We start from the raw sequence: 23,184 nt of genomic DNA, 5'->3' as shown, positions 1-23,184 counted from the left end.
GAGTGCCTGAAGAACTATGGACAGAGAGGTTCATGACATTGTACAGGAGGCTGTGATCAAAACCACTCCCAAGAAAAAGAAATTCAGAAAGGCAAAATGGTTGTCTGAGGAGGCCTTACAAATAGCTGTGAAAAGAAGAGAAGCAAAAGGCAAAGAAAAGGAAAGGTATATCCATCTGAAGACAGAGTTCCAAAGAATAGCAAGGAGAGATAAGAAAACCTTCTTAAGTAATCAATATAAAGAAATAGAGGAAAACAACAGAACGGGAAAGACTAGAGATCTCTTCAAGAAAATTTGAAATACCAAAGGAACATTTCATGCAAAGGTGGGCACAATAAAGGACAGAAATAGTATGGACCTAACAGAAGCAGAAGATATTAAGAAGAGGTGACAAGAATACACAGAAGAACTGTACAAAAAAGATGTTAAGGACCCAGATAAACATGATGGTGTGATCACTCACCTAGAGCCAGACATCCTGGAATGTGAAGTCAAGTGGGCCTTAGGGAGCATCACTACGCACAAAGCTAGTGGAGGTGATGGAATTCCAGCTGACCTATTTCAAATCCTAAAAGATGATGCTGTGAAAGTGCTGCACTCAGTATAACAGCAAACTTGGAAAACTCAGTAGTGGCCACAGGACTGGAAAAGTTGTTTTCACTCCAATCCCAAAGAAAGGCAATGCCAAAGAATGCTCAAACTACCGCACGATTGCACTCATCTCACACGCTAGCAAAGTAATGCTCAAAATTCTCCAAGCCAGGCTTCAACAGTATGTAAACCGAGAACTTCCAGTTGTTAAAGTTGGATTTAGAAAAGGCAGAGGAACCAGAGATCAAATTGCCAACATCCATTAGATCATAGAAAAAGCAAGAGAGTTCCAGAAAAGCATCTACTTCTGCTTTATTGCCCACGCCAAAGCCTTTGAGTGTGTGGATCACAGTAAACTGTGGAAAATTCTTAAAGAGATGGGAATACAAGACCACCTTACCTGCCTCCTGAGAAATCTGGTATGCAGGTCAAGAAGCAACAGTTAGAACCAGATATGGAACAACAGACTGGTTCCAAATTGGGAAAGAAGCACGTCAAGGCTGTATATTGTCACCCTGCTTATTTAACTTCTGTGTAGAGTACATCATGAGAAATGCTGGGCTGGATGAAGCACAAGCTGGGATCAAGATTGCCGGGAGAAATATCAATAACCTCAGATATGCAGATGACACCACCCTTATGGCAGAAAACAAAGAGGAACTTAGCTTCTTGATGAAGGTTAAAGAGGAGAGTGAAAAAGCTGGCTTAAAACTCAACATTCAAAAAACTAAGATCATGGCATCTGGTCCCATCACTTTATGGCAAATAGATGGGGAAACAATGAAAACAGTGACAGACTTTGTTTTCTTGGGCTCCAAAATCACTGCAGATGGTAACTGCAGCCATGAAATTAAAAGATGCTTGCTCCTTGGAAGAAAAGCTATGACCTACCTGGACAGCATATTAAAAAGCAGAGACATTACTTTGCCAACAAAGGTCTGTCTAGTCAAAGCTATGGTTTTTCCAGTAGTCATGTATGGATGTGGGAGTTGGACCATAAAGAAAGCTGAGCGCTAAAGAATTGATACTTTTGAACTGTGGTGTTGGAGAAGACTCTTCAGAGTCCCTTGGACTGCAAGATCAAACCAGTCAATCCTGAAGGAAATCCATCCTGAATACTCACTGTAAGGATTGATGCTGAAGCTCCAATACTTTCGCCACCTGATGTGAAGAAATGACTCCTTGGAAAAGACCCTGATGCTGAGAAAGACTGAAGGCAGGAGGAGAAGGGGACGACATAGGATGAGATGGTTGGATGGCGTCATCGACTCGGACATGAGTTTGAGTAAGTTCTGGGAGTTGGTGATGGACAGGGAAGCCTGGTGTGCTGCAGTCCATGGGGCAGCAGAGAATCAGACATGACTTTTTAGTTTAGTTGGCTAAACTGAACTAAACGAACCCATCAGTAACTCTGCCGTCTTCCTAACTCAGCAGGAGATGCTGCTCCAGGGCAGTCCTGGCTCCTGACTTGGATCTCGTGGACCAGGTCGGGGTGAGATGACACCCACGGCACCTGAGCCCCGAGTGTGGCCGGTGGGTTACCTGGTGCATGATGTTGCTCATGAGCTCCTTGTTGGTCATGCTGGCCAGCTCCAGGTGAACTGGAACACCCGTAGGGATGTCAGAAAGGGAGGTCACGACCTGCAGAGACAAGAGGGGACCACTGCCATCAGAAACAAGGAGTCAGGCAAGAGGGAAGGATGGGTCCAAGAGGCAGTGCAGCCTCTTGAGAGCTCCTGGCTATGTGGGCGACCACAGTCTCTGTGGACAAGGGAGGCTTTGCCCAACAGGGACAACTAGGTTCTGCTGGGAGGCGCTGGGGTTAAGGACTTGGAACGCACCAGGAATCCCCCCAAAACGTTCACACAGCCAGCTTCTTCCTAGTGACCTAAACTGAGCAATCGGCTTCAACTGCTGTGTGAATCTGCAACACAGCTGATGTGAATGAGATGATACGGAAAACATGAAGGACACAGACCACAAACACTGCAGCCATGTTTGGTTCAGCACAGGAAGCAGAGGCTCGGGCAAGATGATGTTCTGACCTGTCCTACTCAAGCTGCCGCCTGCGCCTGAAAGAACACCGTGAGGCGCCCCGCTGCAGTGGGAGGCAGGCTTCTTGGCTACCACGACCCATCCCGGGAGGCTGGGACCTAGGGCAAGGCAGTGCAGGCTGCAGAGGCCGAGAGAGGCGGGAATCCGAAGGAAAACATGAGCTGCGATCTGTGAAATTCTGTAACAGTGCCACCATTACCTCCAAGAGCCTCTTCCTCTGGAACTCCTTGCTCTGTCCCTCCATCATGTGCAATCCAGAGAGGACCACCAGGTCTGGCTGAAACTCCTCCAGGCTAGACACAAAGACCTCCAGCATATTCATGGCCCCGTTGGAGAGGTCGTGGGAGAAGATGAACCGGTTGGCATGGGGAGCTTTTAACTGGTCCCACTCCTCCCCTGGAAAAGCCCAGTCAACACAACGGGAAGAAAAGGAAGAGGCTTTGAGTCTCTGAGATGTGTGGGGACGGCAGGGCGTCACTGGAGCCTTGGCTCGGGGCAGGCGGGCTTCTGGTTGAGTGAATCCCAGCTGCCACAGGCTAAGGGGAGCACGGCCGTGGCCAGGACGGGGGTCAGCAATGAACCAGAAACCCCAACCCCTCAAAAACACAGTATGGGTGCTAGTGCCATGTGCCTTTGTCAAGGGCTGGCAGGGTCACGCCCCTCGAGTCTCGGCAAAGGTCTCCTGTCCCCTCAGTTCTCATACCCAGGAGCCCGTGTCCCTCCCCACACAGATCATGACTCCCAAACACCAGTGTGCAGTATACCGTGTGGGTCCTGAATGCAGGACAGGCTGCCTTTCCTGAAGCAACTTCCACCTCTCAGGAGGGCCCTAGCATCTGTTATTTCATTGGGACCTAAGGAGGCTGGAATTCCAAGAGCCAGGCTGACCACACCTGGCCCCCAGCCTTGCTGCCCACTGGTGATTTCTGGGCATTTGATCTGGAAGCTAAGAGTAAATGGCTGCTCTAGCCTCCTGTGAGCAAGCTGCTGTGGAATAATGACTGTAATAAGGAATAAAGGCTCCGATCACACACTATTTCCTCCCTAAATGGTTGAGTGTAGCTGGCAGCCCCACTGTAGATCCCGATGTGCAGTTAGGTGGTGAAGTACCAGTTAAGACGGCTCCCCCAACCCCCAATACACAAGCTGCCAAGCACTCGAGGGGAGGGTGCTAGTGCCTAAGTCCTCAGGGAGGGGGCGGTGTGGGGGCAAGAGGCTTTTCCAAGCTCATTCTGCGCCATACCACGCGGATCCCACACTCCTCAAAGTCTTGAAAATCTCAAAACTCAGCCTAAGGGCTGCCTAGGCAATTCCTTAGAGGCCAGGGCCCCCTGAGCACCAGGGGGAAGCAGTCACCCCCAGCCTGGGGTGCTGCCAGAAACTGGCAAGACTTATGACCCGGGTTTACACAGCTTTCCTTCCATGTGAAGCATCTGTCCCATTTACAAAATTGAAGTCCATATGATGGAACCTAGTTTTTCATTGGTTTCATCATTTACTGGCTCTTCCTTCAGAAAGTTTTTCCCCAAGGCAGACTAACCCTGGAGGAAGGTCTGCATGCTGCAGGCTGATCTGTCCCCTGGGTCAGCGCCCCATTTCCTTCCTTCCTCCACTGGGCCTCTTGTTTTTTTTTTTTGGGGGGGGTGGCAGCCACCCTCCCCTTGCTCTGAGTTCAGCTTTACTGAATCCATTCCTCTGAAAAACATTTTATATGTGGGACATGTGTACAAAAATCTATGAAAGCAGGAAAGAAAACATCACCAATTTCCTAAAACCTGATGTAATGGTTCTATTTGTTAAAACACCACATTCCTTTCTTAACTCCTAACCCATATCTTATTATTTGTCCAAAGAAAATGCCCCATGGTGATCCACAGAGCTGACGGCAGCAGCCCCCTCTGCTTCATCGCTGAAGACCCAATGCAGGCGGGCCTCACTGAACTGTCAACCTCCGAGCAGACACAATTCCGGTACCTTCTTCCCTGGGCCACTGCTGTATTAGAGGACTTGGCATGCGACTGTGCAATCATTTATTCAAGAGTCCACCTCCTGTAGTGATGTGTGGGCTGAGGAAAGGGCCTGTGTCTTCTTTTACCAACACACTTCTACTGCCTCACACCACACCTGGCATTTAGCCACAAGACGGAATCAGCAAAGGAACAAGTGAGGAAGAGGACAGATCAATGAGCAAGTGCCCATGACACAAACGATGTGGGGTATGCACGCTAAACCCACACCTGCCCAACCAACAAGATTCTGTACAATGGTAAAAACATGCAACCCAGGTATTCTCCTCAGGACAAGACCTGGAACTGCTACTCAGAGCAAAACTATGCAGAAGCACGACCTAACTTAACCTAGGAGAGAAGAGCCACACAGCATTCAAAACAAACTAATTTCCTCAGCAAAAAGGAGAGGGAGGCAAAATAAACATGCTTCCGCAAGGCAAAGACAAGGAGGGATGTGGAGAGCCGACCGCTGCCGGTTTCCACAGGACTGATGGCGCGGCCCGAGAAGCAAAATGACTGAAACGCAGACAGGGTGAGCCTCTGTCTCTTTTCTAAGTTTTGAATTTATTTCCTTAAGTGATCCCTTCTCTCAGTTTATGATCCTGCCCTTCAGCCAGTAAGTCAGCAAAACCTATGCAGTGACTCACTGGCCAAAAGGCTGAAAATAAGCTTCTCTGAGGAGGTCTTGTAGGAGAGAAGGAAAAAATGTTGACAAATCCCCTCTGGGAATTTACCCATCTAGGTTAGAGAGATGCTGGGGATGGATTTATGTTACGAGAGCTGACCTGAGGGCTGCTGCCACTAGACTAGGTTTCCTCCAGAGGCTGATGAAAATATAACTTCCCATTGAGCTGACTGGAAGGCCACTGCTTAGTACTAAGAAATAAGGCATGGAAAAGAAAAACTAAAGTGGGAAGCTTGTAAACCCAAGGATGGAGGCAATCTCTTCTCAAGATAAGCTGTGCTGTCTTCTTTACCACATACAAGTCACAGCTATCAAAGGCACCAAAGGCTTGGTGCTAGTTCTCTCCACTCTGCCATCACCAGGGAAGATGACTGGAACAGGGACCACAGGTTCTGAATGGAGCACCAACAAGACGGATATGGAACTAGCAGCAGTGGTAGTAGTACCCCAAAGGCACAACTTCAGCCATTCTAGACCCTTCCGGCCAACAGACTGACTCATGCCTTTCACCAGAGCGGTTCACTGCTCACCACTACCTTAAGGCACTAAAAGCCATTACTCTGCTTTCCCATGAAAACTGAGAGAAACTCAAAAACTGTGCAAATGGGAACTGCCCAGTCCAACATTCTGGCTCTAATTTTCAGACCCTGCCTTTCCTAACCCCCTCAATTCTAATAAGCCTCCAAAAGAGAAACAGAAACAATTCTCTTTTTGTACTTGGAGGAAGGTGTAATTTTTATATCTTAAAGTCAATTACTCTAGTAGGTAAGGGTTTCTTAAGCATCAGACTTGGAAGCACTTCGCTAATGCTTATTAACTAAGTACTGCTTTAAGGTACCAATTAGTCTATTTAGATGCTTAAATCTTTACCTTGAGTTAATGATGTGATGAATTGGAAATTCAAGAGTTCTATGCACAGGAAAGACACACCAGCAAATATATGGACTCAGATAAGCAATTAAAATACATTCAGGTATTTAGGATCTCTCAGAAATCAGATCTGTGTTCTGTGTAACACATAAAATCTAGTTGGGGTAGGGTAGGATGGGGTGAATTTGGAGTTATAAATCTTGCAATATTATATAATGGGAAATAGTATGTTGTTAAATATAAAACACTTCCACTAATGCACCCAAAGGAAAGGAAAATCCTTCAAAGGAAGTTTGTCAGAGGCCTGGAATTAATCCTGAGCAGCCTGGAACAGCTGGCCAGCAAGGCCAAGGGCAGAACCCCGCACAGAGCTTAGAGATGTTACCTGCCCTTCTCTTTTCTTTGTAATGAAGGAAAACTTTATATACATGTGCTTCACACATTATCAGCTCAATAGGACCAGGGACCAGGAAACCTGTGGTGGGACAAGAATAGGGCCCTGCCAATTTACAAAGAAACATTTCTAGCACATTCATACCCCCACCTGACAACACACAGCCTTCTGACCAGGCTTAGGCCATTACTTACTCATTTCCTCTTACCTGCTTGATACTCTAAAATGAGGTGGAACTCATCCACTTCCTGCAATGACTCTGGTGGGACAAATACATTGTCATCAAGAAGCTCATGCAGCTTTGGACCAACTGGGCCACAAAGAAGAACCTGGAGAAGCAATATGGAGTCTATCAGGAGATCTGCCCCCTTTCCCGTGAAATCTGTTCAGTAAGGCACATCCAGCGCTTTCATTTGTTTCAACAGAGAACACTGGACTCCAAATCCAATTCTGAAAGCTTTTGGTTTGGAGGTATGGACTGGAAGAGCTACTACCAGGGTGTAGGCCTGGAGGGTATGGACACAATGTAGCCAGAAATGAGAGGCTGACAAAAGACCCTTGTCAAGCATCCGCCTGTTACACAGGCACTCATGCTGCTGCCGAGTCCCACGCACTCCCTTAGGGGCTGAAGGTCTGTTCCCCACCCCATCCCCGCCCCCCTGGTTGCCATGTGGAAGTCTAACCGTCAATGTGATGATACTGGGAAGGGTTTTCAGGAGGTGAATGAGGTCATATGGGTGGGTTTCTAATTCAATCGGACTGGTGGCCTTAGAAGAAAAGGGGGAGAGAGAGAGATTGCTCTTTCCCCACTACATCCATTAAAGAAAGGCCCTGTGAGGACACACAGGCAGGCAGCTGCCTGCAAGCTGCAAAGAGAACTCTCATCAGAAACCAGACCCTGCTGCAACTGTGATCCTGGGGCTTTCCAGCCTCCAGAACTGTGAGAAAATAAATTTCTGTTGTTCAAGCCACCTGGTCTACAGCATTTTGTCATCAGGGCAGCCTAAGAAGACTAAGATGCACTGTACCTCACTTTCTTTTCTTTACTGACTCATATCCTGTGTAAGTAAAGAGATACAGGGTGCTGTCTGCTCAAAGCTGCCAGACAAAAGCAACCGGTTGACTTTTACACAGTATAGAAAAGAACCTCCGGGTCACAAGACTCTAATCAACCAGTGACCTAACTTTCGGGGTCGGGCTCCCTACTATACTTAGCTGCCTTGTGAACAGGACAGACTCCCCAGCAGAAGAATTAAAAAGCGCTTCAGTTCTTAAAGTTTGGGGGGAGGTATGCTGCAACTTTTAAAAAACATTTTCTTCAACCCCAACCTGGCCTCTTCCTGGCAGTTCCCTCTAGAAGCCATTTCACCCCTTTTGCTGTTTCTGCCATGCCAGCTCTGGCCCCACTCATGACCAGGCCACCTGACTCAAAACCACTGAAGCATGAAGGCTTGGACCAGGAATCAAAGGAAAGTCCTCAGAGATGATCATCACCATTTCAGGTTTAATATGCCCTACCAGAAGCTTCCAAAAGTATTTTTTACTTGCTAATTAATCACTTGTTTGTACCGAGGCATCTTCAAGTATTTAAGAAATCCCAGCTTCTGGGCAAAAGTACATCTCCCTCTCCTTGACACATGTCTGCTATTTGCCAAATCTGAAAAGTCTCACCCCTGTAATTTTATTTATTTTCTCTAATTCTTGGCTAGAATTTTGGCTTCCAAGGTGAGACAACAATGGCCAGATTTACCCTCCTGCTTGAAACATAACAAAACAGATAAAATACATGAAACAATGGTTTTCAGAACATTTGGGCGCTGGGCAACGAAGCACAGTGATACCTGTGAAACAGAAAAAAACTGAGTGAGCCCAAAAGAGTGTTCACATGGTCAATACCAAAATCAGACTGATTTTAGTCTTTACAGTTGAAGATGGAGAAGCTCTATACAGTCAGTAAAAACAAGACCTGGAGCTGACTGTGACTCAGATCATCAGCTCCTTATTGCAAAATTCAGACTTAAATTGAAGAAAGTAGGCAAAACCACTAGACCACTCAGGTATGACCTAAATCAAATCCCGTATGATTATACAGTGGAGGTGACAAATAGATTCAAGGGATTAGATCTGGTAGAGTGCCTGAAGAACTATGGAAGGAGGTTTATAACACTGTACAGGAGGTGGAAACCAAAACTATCCCACAGAAAAAGAAATGCAAGAAGGCAAAATGGTTGTACGAGGAGGCCTTACAAATAGCTGAGGAAAGAAGAAAAGTGAAAGGAGAAGGAGAAAGGGAAAGATATACCCATCTGAATGCAGAGTTCCAGAGAAGAGCAAGGAGTTAAGAAAGCCTTAAGTGAACAACGCAAAGAAATTGAGGAAAACAACAGAATGAGAAAGACTGGTGATCTCTTCAAGAAAATGAGATACCAAGGGAACATTTCATGTAAAGATGGGCTCAATAAAGGACAGAAATGGGAAGGACCTAACAGAAGCAGAAGATATTAAGAAGAGGTGGTAAGAATACACAGAAGAACTACACAAAAAAGATCCTAACAGCCCAGATAACCACGTTGGTGTGGTCATTCACGGAGAGCCAGACATCTTGGAGTGTGAAGTCAAGTGGGCCTTAGGAAGCATCACTACGAACAAAGCTAGTGGAGGTGGCAGATTAGCTATTTCAAATTAGCTAATAATTCAAATTATTTCAAAATTTCAGATTAGCTATTTCAGATCCTAAGATGATGCTGTTCAAGTGCTGTACTCAATGTGCCAGCAGGTTTGGAAAACTCAGCAGTGGCCACAGGACCAGAAAAGGCCAGTTTTCATTCCAATCCCAAAGAAAGGCAATGCCAAAGAATGTTCAAACTACCATACAATTGTGCTCATTTCACATGCTAGCAAAGTAATGCTCAAAATCCTTCAAGCTAGGCTTCAACAGTGGGTGAACCGAGAAATTCCAAATGTACAAGCCAGATTTAGAAAAGGCACAGGAAACACATCAAATTGTCAGCAACTATTGGTTCATAGAAAAAGCAAAAGAATTCCAGATAAACATCTGCCTCACTGACTACTCTAAAGCCTTTGACTGTGTGGATCACAATAAACTGTGGAAAAGTCTTAAAGAGATGGGAATACCAGACCACCTTACCTGCCTTCTAGGAAACCTGTATCCAGGTCAAGAAGCAACAGTTAGAACCAGACATGGAACAATGGACTGGCTCAAAATTGGGAAGGCAGGACGGGAAGGCTGTATATTGTCACCCTGCTTATTTAACATCTATATAGCATCATGAGAAATGCTGGGCTGGATGAATCACAAGCAGGAACCAAGATGCTGGGAGAAATATCAATAACCTCAGATATGCAGACGACACCACCCCTGTGACAGAAAGCAAAGAGGAACTAAAAGCCTCTTGATGAAGGTGAAAGAGAAGAGTGAAAAAGTTGGCTTAAAACTCAACATTCAAAAAACTATGACCATGACATCTGGTCCTATCACTTCATTGGAAATAGATGGGGCAAAAGAAGAAACAGTGTCAGATTTCACATTCTTGGGCTCCAAAATCAATGCAGATGGTGACTGCAGCCATGAAATTAAAAGATGCCTGCTCCTTGGAAGAAAAGCTATGACCAACCTAGACAGTGTATTAAAAAGCAGAGATATCACTTTGCTGACAAAGGTCCATACAGTCAAAGCTATGGTTTTTCTAGTAGTCATGTACAGATGTGAGAGCTGGACCATAAAGAAAAAGCAGAGTGCTGAAGAATTGATGCTTTTGAACTGTGGTGCTGAGAGTCCCTTGGACACCAAGGAAATCAAACCAGTTAATTCTAAAGGAAATCAATCCTGAATATTCATTGGAAGTACTGATGCTGAAGCTCCAATACTTCGGCTACCTGACACTGGGAAAGATTGAGGGCCGGAGAAGGGGACGACAGAGGATGAGATGGTTGGATGGCATCACCAACACAATGGACATGCGTCTGAGCAAACTCCAGGAGACACTGAACAACAGGGAAGCCTGGGTGCTGCAGTCCATGGAGTCATAAAGAATCAGACGGGACTTACTGACTGAACAACAACAAGATACACAGAATCTGAAAGAATTAATCACCAGCAGACCTGCACTACAAGAACTATCAAAGGAAATCCTTCAGGCAGAAGGAAAATACCAGAAGGAAATACTAAACAAAGAATGCCAGGAATGGTACTCTGTATAAGTACATAAGATCTTTTTCTGATTATTTAACTGTCTTTAAAAGACAATTAACTATTTGAAGAAAAGTACTAACAGCATAGTGTGAGATGTACAGTCTGTGTAGACGTAACAAACATGCCAACAGCAGTATGAAGACTGGAGGGCAGACATGAAGGCGCACGACTGTAAAGCTCTCACATCCTGTCTGGTGGTTTAATAATGTTATTTGAAAGCAGACTGTGATAACCTAATAATGTACATCATTAGCCCTCAATCAACCACTAAAAAAACAAGCAAGCTGTGAGATTTAAATTTAGCCTGATATAACAACAATGACACTAAATGAAAATGGTCTAAATACCCCAATTAAAAGACAGGGAGAACTTCCCCGATGGTCCAGTGGTTAAGAATCTGCCTGCCAATGCAGAGGACATGGGTGTGATCCCTGGTGGGAAGACTCCACACGCTGAGGGACAACTAAGCCTACGCACCACATGCCCTGGAGCCCTTGCTTTGCAACCAGAGAAGCCCGTGCACCCCAACTAGAGAGCAGCCCCTCCTCGCAGCAACGAGAGAAAGCCCGAGCACAGCAACAAAGACCTACCACAGCCAGAAAAAAAAAGATAAGGAATGTCAAAGTGCATTAAAAATCAAGCCTCAACTGCATGCGGCCTTACAAGAAACATTCTAAATATACAAACAGGTTAAAAGCAGACGAATGGGAAAAGATATATCATGATGACACTAATTGAAACTGGAAAGGCTATTTTAATCAAAATTGATTACAGAGCAAAGAATATTATGAAGTTATTTTCTTTATCCCTGGTAATGATAAAAAAAAGTCATTTCTAAACAGTTATGCATCTAAAAAGAGGCTTAAAAACACATGAACCAAAAGTACAGAACTTCAAGGGAAACAGACAAGTCCATAATTATTGTGGAAGATGTCAATATCTCTCTCAATAGTAGATAAATCAGGTAGACTGAAAATCAGAAGACTATAGAAGACCTGAAAAACATTATCAATCAACTTGGCCTAACAGACATTGATACAACACTCTACCCAAGTGCTCACCAAGATATTATATATGCAAGGTCATAAAAGTCTCCATAAATTTAACAGGAATCAGAAAAGCATATTCTCTGATCACAATGGAATTAAAATAGAAATCAATAATATAAAAAGATGTGGAAACCCTCTCAGTATTTAGAAACTAAATAACACTTCTAAGTATTCCACAAGATAGAGTACTAAATACCTCCTCTCAAGAAATCAAAAGGAAATCAGAAAGCATCTGGATTGAATGAAAATAAAAACAGAGAATCAAAATCTGGAGGATAGAGCTAAAGCAGTACTTAAGGGGACATTTACAGTACTAAACACCCTGCATCAGAAAACAAAGGAAGTTCTCAAATCAGTGACCTTTGCCACGACTTTAAGAAGCTAGAAAATGAAAGTTAAATTAAAAGCAAATAGAAACCAATGAAATAGAAAAGAAAAAAAATACAGAAAAAAAATCAATGAAACTGAAAGCTCTTTGTTTTTTTTGGAAAGCTCTTTATTTATTGGAAAGATCAATAAAATTGATAAACCAATAGCCAAACTTATCAAAGAAAAGGAAAAAGATATAAATTACCAGTATCAGGAAAGACAGACCATCACTACAGATTCCACTGTAGTGGAGTGGAATCTTTAAAGGAGTAAAGGAACATTATAATTAACTTCAAGCCAATAAATTCAACAGTTTAGATGAAATAGACACATTTCCTGAGAGACAAAACTACCAAAGCACACTCAAGAAGTAGATAATTTGAATTTCTTTTTATCAAATCATTAAACACGTTCCCACATCAAAAACTTCAGGCCTCTACATGAGAAAAAAATTTTTAAAAATAGTTAATATATGTGTAACTGATATACTTTGTTGTATACCCAAAACTAACACCACATTGCAAATAAACTATACTCCAATAAAATTTTTAACCCCCACTCCCCAAAACAACAACAAAATGAAATGGAAAAGTAAAACACTAAAAACCAACCAAACAGCAGAAAAACCTTATGCCTGGAGGGCTTCAGTGGTGAATTCTACACAAACAGTTTTTTAAAAAAATCTAAATACTCCCCAATTCATTCTATTAGGTCAGTATTACCCTAATATTAAAATCAGACAGACATATGAGAAAAGAAAAATACAGATCAATATCCCCCAGGGAAATTGATGTAAAAATTTTAAACAAAATGTAAGTAAACTGAATCCAACAATACATAAAAAGGGTAATACATCAGAAGCAAGTGAAGCTTATTCTGGGATACATGGTTCGTTTGATATTTGAAAAATCAGTCTAATTACCATTTACCAAAGTAAAAAGCAAAAACCACACAATCATCTCAACAGATGCAGAAGCAGAATCTGACAAGATCCAACATCTCCTTCTTGGCTAAATTCCAAAATACATTTCATAAAGACTGCTCTCTTCTGCTATCTGGCTTCTATTTCACCGTTCCATAACATCTCCCTTTATTATATTCACCAGGGTCTATTTCTGAGACACAACATAGTTTGCTTGGAAACAGCTTGGACTCTGGAGCTAGACTACTTGGGTTCAAATTCCAGCTTCACTCCTTACTTGGTATGTGACTTTGAACAGCTTTAACTTCTCCATGCCTCATTTTTCCTATCTACAAAATGGGGATAATAATAGACTTCCCTCACAGGGTTTTTTGAGGATCAAATAGGTTAATATAAAGTAAAGCACTTAAGACAGTGCCTGGGAAACAGGACTATGAAAATGTTAATGATTATTATTACCTATGGAAAATGCTGCTGCTGCTAAGTTGCTTCAGTCATGTCTGACTCTGTGCATCCCCACAGACGGCAGCCCACCAGGCTCCTCTGTCCCTGGGATTCTCCAGGCAAGAATACTAGAGTGGGTTGCCATTTCCTTCTCCAATGCATGCATGCATGCTAAGTCACTTCAGTCGTGTCTGACTCTTGTGACCCCATGGACAGAAGCCCACCAGGCTCCTCTGTCCATGGAATTCTCTAGGCAAGAGTACTGGAGTGGGCTGCCATTTCCTTCTCCTTAATCTGTGGTTGTTTTTAGATGATCACTTTGTCATGTTGAGAGGCATTTCAGCAAGTTAAATTGAATCTGAGATAGCAGTATAGGGTGGTGAGGTCAAGGCAGAGCCTGGTGTTTGAATCCTGGCTTTATTATTTTATCACCCACCATCAGCTGGGTGACCCTGGGCACATTACTTAACTGCTCTGGACCTCCTTTCTTTAAAAGGATGGTAATACCTAAATTCATCAGATTATTGTGAAGACTATAACAATCTGATGAAGGAGTAACAGATACCCTTTTCTTTCCCTCAATCTTTTACTAAGATCAGACTCTTTTTTTTTTTTAATTCCCTTCCCCTTTTTCTTATCAGAATACTTTCCAATTGGACTGGTCTCAGGGCCAGCTTCTCCAGTGACCAATAGCAAATACTGGTCTCAGAGGAGGAAACACTGAAAGGAACATCTAACCTAGAACTTCCAGGGACAGAATTAAATTACTTCTCAGGGTCAAGAGGGTGTTCTTTTAGGGACCGGATCAAATGCCCAGGATTCTGATGCAAAGGGCCTGGGTCCTCTCCAATGAGCTTATGATTGATCTTCTCTTCCATCCATTAGCTGGCAATACTTCTAAAGATCAGCTTTGGAACTTCTAATATTCTTCTTTTGGGAGTTTATTACTATCTATAAAGATAATGACTCTTAAAAAAATTTCCCACTGTAATCTTTTATGAAAACTTTAATCCTTATAAAAATGTGAATGTCCGTACTTTAAGATGCTCTCTATATCTAAGCACATCCATCCCTTGGTGTATGCTGTGGGTCCATATGAATTTTGTCCCCTCAAACTGTTGATCATTTATCTGTGTTTCTGGGTCCGTCTCTGCACTTTTGATTCTGCACCCCTAAGAACTGTTGGTTCCCTCTCTCCATTGTCAGTAGTCACATCTATTCTGCACTTCTCAAGATCACTTACTTCAGAACCATCTCTGTTAAACTTACCTTATTTGTCCCTACATATGGTCTATCACCAAGTGATTCCACTAGGCTTTAGATAGACATGTTTCTCCTCTTCTGGTTACTCGAGCCAAAGCCAGCAAGGAGGTTAGTGCTATAGTCTTGCTGTAAAATGATTGCTTTTACAAGACAACAGCAATAACCTCCTTGCTGGCTTCCCCTCTCAGACCTATTCCACTTGCAGCAAAAGAACTTCTTACTCAGAAGCTATTTTGAAAATAGCAGTAATTTTAATTCTATTTAAACCAAATGATTTAAGACTTAAAGACATGACCCTAACAACCCCCATCCAGTGGCCTTTAACACTCTGGATCCAGCCTCAAGAATCAGTCAACTAAGTCTTTTCTCGTCACTGCACAATCCCCAGCCTCAGGCACTGACTCCAGAGCCCACACGCTCTTAATGATTACATGGTAAGGTATTCGAGGACATGGACTCTGGGGTCCTAGGTTACAACTGTCTATTTGTTCAATACAGTTGTTCTAGCTATAAACCTCTCTATGTCTCAAGCTTCACGTAGAAAGCATGACAACAAGAGTACCAACAACAGTACCGATGACCTTATAGGTTATTGCAGGGATTAAATGAGGTAATCTGCATCACACACTGGAGACAACATCAGACATGTAGTAAACATTTAGAAATCATTAGCTACCACGCCTCTCCTTCGATGACTATATTCCTAACAAGAGTCCCAGGCAAGCTGAATCAAGGAACAGACAGGTACTCAGTATTGCCCCTAAAATTACTGAAATACTAGTGAAGGACATAGGTTTTAATCTGGGAATCTGACTTACCTTTAAATCTGAGTTGGCTGCAAACTTCTGTCCAATTAAAGCTGCATTTCCTCCTACATAGTGCTGTAAGACAGTTCAGTGCTATTAGGCAGTTTTTTTAGCGTAACTATGCTACTCAAGCTTAATAATGTTTTGATTTAATTACAGTCCATTTTTTCCCCCCCAAAAATTTGAGGTGACAACAAGTACACACAGATGGGGTTAATAACAACATTAACCCCACAGATGAGGAGACAATGAGTTATAAGGAAAGGTGAAGAAAAAAAAAACCAAATTGCTACCTTTGGAAAACAGTATAATTGCCTTAACTGTAGATCAACCTTGGCCTTGAGCTTCCAGGCAGCCAGAACAGATAAATGAAACAAAAGGAAATACGACAAGTATGGACAGACTTTATCTTCTGCACTGTGATCCTTCTAAAATGAGGGTAGGACTATGTCAGTTTCCTCCTGAAAATCATTCGATATTACAATGATCTAAAATCCAACTCTCAATTTTTTTTCCTGATGTATATTTGATATATAAATTACAACAGTACAATGTAGTGATTCACTTTTTCAGTTATATCCCATTTATAGTTATTATAAAATATTTTCTATATTCCCCATATTGTATAATGTATCCCTGTAGCTTATTTTATACCTAACAGTTTGTATCTCTTAATCCCCTAACCCTTATATTGCCCCTACCCCCTTTCCCTCTCCTCATTGATAACCACTAGTTTGTTCTCTTTATCTGTGAGTCTGTTTCTTTTTTGTTATATTCACTAGTTTGTTGTATTTTTTAGATTCCATATATCTAAGCAATATCATATAGTATTTGTCTTTCTCGGACTTTATTTCACTAAGCAAAATACCCTCCAAGTCCATTCATGTTGCTACAATGGCAAAATTTCATTCTTTTTTATGGCTGAGTAATATTCTATCACATGCATGCACGTGCACACACACTACATCTTTATCTGTTGATGGACACTAAGGTTGCTTCCTTATCTTGGCAACTGTAAATAATGCTGCTGTGAACACTGGGATGCATGTATCTTCTTGAATCAGTTTTAAAATCCAACTCTTAAGTGAGGTACATAGGTCTTTCTTTATCTGTCCCCTGCCTTCCTTTCTGCTTCCACCTGCCTATAGCTCTCCAAGTCTGCTTTCCTCTCTGTGTCTATGCCTTTAAGCACATGCTGCTTCTTTGACTAGGATGCCTCCCCTTTCTCATTCATTGGTCGGGTGATCACTTTTCAAATATCAGCTGTAACATCACTTCTTCTATACTGCTTTCTGTTGCCGTTTTCCTATGGTCACCTCCATCTCCACAATCCTCCTTCTAGAGAGGATTACATATTCTTTGCTACTTGCCACCTCTAGACTCAGAACAGACCTCCACTACAGCCCTTGTCCCCTTGAGCTAGTGTCATCTGGGGACATGTCTAGCTCCTTCAGGGAAAGGACTGTCTTCTTACAGTAAGTGTTCAGTAACTGCTGCTAGATTATGAGAAAGGAAGAAACACACATTGATGCATCAGGAATTATAAAAGCTTTCCTGGGAGTAAAATTCTAAAGGTAATGGGTTCTGAAAGAAGACACACCACATCTGTCAGCTGAGGACCTAAAGGAGAGGAGCAGAGAATTCAAGTCTAGTATTCGTTTATGGTAAGGGTGGATTCACATGCTCTGGAAACCTGACAAATAGGAAATAAGGCTGATGCTCTATTATGTAAGCTGAGAAACTTTACCAGCAGCTCTGTTTGGGAGGACTGAATGCTATCACCTTACCTCTCTAGTCCCTAGCCCCATGCAGAGGCATAGACTTAAACAACTCAATTCTAGATGCTCAACAACACTTTTAGCCCAACCAAGTTTTGTGTTGACGGATCATTGGATTCAGATGGGATGGTAATGGCTTTCTATAGATAAATTGGAAACTTTGTGATATACAGGTTGAAATTTGCCCTTTTAACATGTTAACCTTAGTTTTTTATTTAACTCTGATGGCTAGAAGAATTTACTAAAAATCCCAGGGGAAACATTAAGATTCTATGTAATGGATTTGAGAGTTTTCATATGCTAGTTATTATTAACTGCTATTTATCAGTCCATCTGCCTTATAGTTTAAAGGAGTTTGACAAGGTACCAAATGAAGTGCCACACTAGTGGAAGATAAATAACACATTTTAGGTTTTATAATGTTAAGAAATAATTTAGATGATGTAAAAGATAAAATTTCTGTAGAAAAAATGTTTGCATTATGAAACAAAAGGCCAAAGAGACTAGAACAGAAAGCAAATTGGTGTTTTAGATACTACAGTCTTAAAGACTTTTAAGCAGTAGATTTGCCATCTTGTTAGAACTATCAAGACTATTTCATAAACGATCAGAATCTTGGGAGTTCCCTGGTGGTCCAGTGATTAGGATTGCATTGGGGGAGTGAGATCCCACAAGCCATGCTGCGTGTACAGAAAGAAAAAAAAAAAAAGACCAGAATCTCATTACCAAACTCAGCTATCAAAATGACTATCTGAGGTCTTAACAGCTTGCTGTCTCCTTGAGAAATTCAGCTGGGAAAGGCCTGTGCCCACTGCTAATGTTCAAATGGGTGGCTTCCAAAGGAATAAAAAAAACTTTAAGAGCTCCCCAAATGAGAAGTACACCCAGACTGGGGTGATGGGTAAGAGAAGATTTTAGGTAAAAATTGGGGATGAGATGCAGTGGGCACTGGAGAGAAGCTTAAACAACAAAATCCTGCCCTTAAGAGGTGTGAGGGCAGGGGAATTGGCAGGTGTGTGAGCCTTGAGGAAGTGTCTGGACCATGTAGGCTCCAGAGCCTTGTTCGTGATCACCAGGTGGGCGTGGAGACTCCTAAGTTCTATCTTTGACAGTCTTTACCCTGTAGACCAATGGTTCTCAGAACAAGGTGGTCAGAATAGCATCCACATAACCAGAAAACTTGCTCTAAGGGTAAATTCTTGGGACCACCCCGTAAGTACTGAATCAGAACTCTGGAAGGGCGGCCCAGGAATCTGTGTTTCAACACCCTTCACGTGACTCTGATGCACATTCAGGTCAGAGAGCCACCAAACTAGACCAGTGGTTCTCAATCAGGGTGATTTTGCATCCCTTCTCTCCCTGACCCTGGAAACATCTGACCATGCTGGGAGACATTTTTGATTGTCGCAATATGGGAAAAGGGGGAGTGATACTGTCACTATTTCTCTGCGGGTTTGGCCTTTTTTGGTTTAGGAAGAACTGAGCCGTATTAATATTACTGCAAGGTATCAGCCAAGCAGTACCCAAACAACTCTGGAGTAGACATTTTCCTACTTTAAACCTGAGTAACATGAAAAAAGAGTAATTTCATGGATAACCCAGGACTAAAATTTTAGTAAGCATGCCTCATTAATGTTGGCTGAATTGAAATGACTAGCAACAGCAGAGTTAAAGGAAGGTCAGATACACACTTTCCCAAAAAGAGAAAAACACTGCAGAATTGTATTGCCAACAATCATCCCCTATGGGCGAACTGGAGAAGAGTTGCTTGGTTGCTTCTAGAAACCATACAAAGTGTCTTTTCCCACCCTATCTTAATTTACCACTGGTAGACAGACCTGGGCTTCCGGGAACTCTGATGCAATCTGGGCGATGTCATGGAAAGTTTCCTTATCACTGAAGAAGCGTTCAGCAGCTGCTCCCTTCCCCATGAAGTGAACGAAGGCTTCTTCTAGATCATTCCTCGAACGCAGCTCGCTGTGATCTTTCCCATTCCCAGGGCTCAAGCCAAGTGCCCGCAAGAGCTTCACCCCTGACAGCACTACGTCTACACATGCATTGACGCTGGAAGGAAGGAAGGAAGAGACGGTGTGAGAGAAACCGAAGCACTGGGGCAACAGCTTTGCATTTAACAACAGGGAAATGTTTCAGAAACCTGACCTGGAAAGCAAATAGCATATGGTGGAAGGAGGATTACTTTATCTGAATATGTATGTCTTATCCTGGCAAGAGCTTGGTAGACTTTTACACTCATTACAAAGCGAGAAGACAGGTGCTCAGCATTTCAGAACAAAGTATCATAACACAAATACACCATTTCTGAGAAAATAATGGCAGAGGCACAGTTTGGATTAACCCTGGCTGTGTGACCTGGCCAAGTCACTTTAATTTCTTTGTCTTCAGTTTCCTCCTCTCTAAAATCGTGTAATACGAGTATTTAACTCATAGGGCCATTGTGAAGATTAAATAAGATAATACATGTTTAGGAACACTGCTTGTTACAGAGAAAGCAAAGTAAAAGTTTTGGTCAAGAGCCACCTTCCCTTAAAAGACACCTGAGGATGGTGGTAAAATACACTGACTACTTCTAGGTGAAACTCTGAGTGCTGAGTGATGTCTTGAAGACCTAAGCGCACCTGCAGCCTTGTAACAACTCAACACTTGGCAGGTGTTCATCATCATGGACTTTACAGACTAGTCAGTCAGTGTGGTGTCACCTGGTTAATGCTTACAGATTTATAAAATACACATGAGGCTGTCTGGCCCCACCTCTCCCATGCACGCATGTAGAAGCTGTGGCTTACATTTTCAGTGGTTTGTGTGTGTGTGTCTTCCAAAAGCCATTCCTTTTTTAAAAAGAAGTTCCAAATACTTTGGGCAGGGGGATGAGGTCCCCGGGCACCTTTATTCCTGCCTCTGCCATCCCTGCCAGTGGGGTTGGATGACCAAATGAAACAGCTTTGGGTGAAAAGGGTGGCTGCCCATCCAGGCTAGTTCCAAGTAGTTCCAGCTAGTTCCAAGCTAGTTCCAACTACAGGGAAGTTGTGTGCTTCCCTGGTAGCTCAGATGGTAGAGAGTCTGGGTCGGGAAGATCCCCTGGAGAAGGAAATGGCACCCCACTCCAGTATTCTTGCCTGGAAAATCCCATGGAGGGAGGAACCTGACAGGCTACAGTCCATGGAGTCACAAAGAATCAGACACAACTGAGTGACTTCACTGTCACTTTTTTTTTTTCACTGTCACTTTTCATGAAACCAGAAGGTAAATTAATCAACCAACAAGGCCCAGTGGATTGGATTCTGGTGTATGATACATAACCACAATGTCTCCCTTTAAAAACCTCTTATCACCAGATTGTTAATGGTAGCCAGCTCTAAAGATGAGGAAAGAGACTGCAGTAAGGGAGAGGAATTTTATTTTTCATCAGATGTATTTTTAATATTTATAAGCATACATTACTTTTAGAACTGAACAAATAATTCTTAAAAGGTCCTCATGTGGGCTAGATATTATTTACATCACTCAAGGGAGGTTTACAAGCGCCGGAAGAGACACAGCCCTCCTCACAACACAAAACTGACTACATTCTCGTTAAGATTCTATTATTAACTCTTCCCTTATGAATCCCAAATTTTTGAAAAGGTTTTTGCCTACCATACAGCATTTAAATACTGGAATGGTCTTATTCTCTTAAAGTCAAACATACATAATTACTCTGATCAACTGGGAAAGCATAACCTCACAGTAAGTATACCTTTCATACAAAGCACATAAAACACACTGACATGCAAGTGGCAGGTTCTTACTCATATAAGATATTCCTTTCACAGCCTACATGATACGAACCAACACATCTTGTAAAGTGGTCTCAATGCCACCTCACACGGAGTGTCCTTTATTTCTACTGGACGTCACATTAGACGTCTGAAGGGTAGAAGCTTAAAAGGAATACGGGTATCCCTGGCTCTCAGACTCCGGAAGGCTCCCAAAGTTCAGACAGTGAAAGTTTGGATAGTGTGGGACATTATTTCCATGAAGTAACTAAATGGATTTGGGTCCTGAGTCTGCATAGCAAAGGTTCAGATACCAAGGGATGTACCCATATTTGGAAATAACGACTTCAAAATAGACGTCAATAAACACATCACTTCCATATCTAGTTCTGCTGAGAACTTAAGGAGAGTTTGATTTCTTAAAGATGAGAATGGAGGAAGTTCCAGTTACAAAAAACAAAACCAAAAAGAACAGTTTATTTAGCACATTTTGCAGCACAAGACAAAACCCAACTGAACTAATTTTGAGTTAAAACAATATAACTACCATAGGAACATTTTCCATCCCCCACCTAATCATGCCATGAATACTAAAGGGGAAAATCTTAAGAAAAAATTTACATGATAGCTATTAAAATAAAATAATTGTGCCCTACTATGTGCCAGATACCGAAGTACTTTTACCTCTGCTTTCTAATTATATTTTATAATACTTCAAACAGAACAGGAATCTTTCTCTGCACTTACATCAATTCAGCAGCATACTAAAATGTAAACAAGCATGCTACTAATAGGGAAAAGAAGTGTGTGTATGTGAGTGTGGGGGGGGTGGTCAGGGTGGAGCAAAAAAAACCAGAAGACAAAATTACGTTCATTTGACATGCAGAATTTCACAGAAATGTATCAAAGATTACAATGTGAGTTTTGAGAAAACACAGACACAGATAAAACAACTGTAAGGTAAAATGAGGGAACAGATGCTGAATGCCTACACAAGTGGCGATGCTAGCAGAGGGCGCTGGGAGCCAAGGCTGCCAGGCATATTATTAAAGATCTGGGGTTGGGGTGGGAAAGAGGAATAGTTTCTTCTAGTCTGTAAATTCCTTAAAGACAAGAACGGTGGTTCTTATCACCTCCCTTCTGTTTTATCATCTGTAAAACGTTTCTTAAGGTTCTTTTCAGCTTTCACATTATGCCTAAGATAGTATGAAAGCTAATCATAATCACTCTAAGATACAGAACCACAGAGAAGAGAAACTCAAGAGGGCAGGATCAGTAGTCCTTGGGCCACACCCTAGATGATGCTCTGGACAGAGAAGGCGGCAGACATTTTCAGGCAGACCACACCAATCTGCAAAACATTCTAAGACAGGGAAATAGTCATCACTGCTTTCAGCTGAGAAAAGTAAGGCTGGGGGTTAACTAACATTCCAAGGTCAAGACTGGAGGAGCCTACATTCAAACCCAGATTTATCTGATATTGAAAGCCACAAGGAGCACACACAAGCAAAGACGCAGAAGAGATTAACCTTGTGTCTGGATACAACAGGAATGGTGATCCAGTTAGGAGAGTCTGAACATGGTCTGAGAAGAGCAAGGCAGGTTTCAAAGGTCAGAGTGAAGCCAGGTGAGAGAGAATGTGTGCTAAAATGAGGGGTTTACCATGCACCCAATGAGTCTTAGGACCAGAGCCCGATTCTGAAGCAGAGGCAGCATACATTTTAGAAAAATGTGGCTGTGGGCTTGCCATTGACCATCTTCTTGAAACCATTCCTTTATTTCTCTGGTCCTTTCCCACCAGGCCCTTACATGGCAGTGCCTGCCCCTCATCCCACCCTTGCCATTTACCTTCCCTTCTTGTTCTCTTCCTGGGTGATGCTATCTAGCCTCTGGCCTCAGTCTAGGTGCTGGAGTCCCTACACTGCGACCATGCTCCTCAACTACAGCCTATGGCTGTCAGTAG

The 23,184-nt window shown here is 42.7% G+C and overlaps 1 protein-coding gene across 7 annotated transcripts in view; it reads right to left on the bottom strand.

Annotated features, from left to right (window-relative positions):
• Positions 1-23,184, bottom strand: part of ADPGK (ADP dependent glucokinase) — a 30,954-nt gene that overhangs the window by 3,889 nt on the left and 3,881 nt on the right. For 2 of the 7 annotated variants that reach the window (XM_061157914.1, XM_061157917.1), the window contains exons 2-7: positions 19,287-19,512; positions 15,683-15,745; positions 6,813-6,933; positions 2,846-3,042; positions 2,134-2,232; positions 1,715-1,801 (exon numbers count right to left, since the gene is read on the bottom strand). In XM_061157914.1, coding sequence (XP_061013897.1) covers positions 1,715-1,801; positions 2,134-2,232; positions 2,846-3,042; positions 6,813-6,933; positions 15,683-15,745; positions 19,287-19,512 — 793 coding nt within the window. The remainder of the gene's footprint in view (positions 1-1,714; positions 1,802-2,133; positions 2,233-2,845; positions 3,043-6,812; positions 6,934-15,682; positions 15,746-19,286; positions 19,513-23,184) is intronic. The other 5 variants (XM_061157916.1, XM_061157915.1, XM_061157919.1 and 2 more) reach the window with 3 other exon arrangements.

Source organism: Dama dama, chromosome 12, assembly GCF_033118175.1.
Source record: "Dama dama isolate Ldn47 chromosome 12, ASM3311817v1, whole genome shotgun sequence".
NCBI classification, from domain to species: Eukaryota; Metazoa; Chordata; class Mammalia; order Artiodactyla; family Cervidae; genus Dama; species Dama dama.
This window is presented reverse-complemented; position numbering and strand designations above follow the sequence as displayed.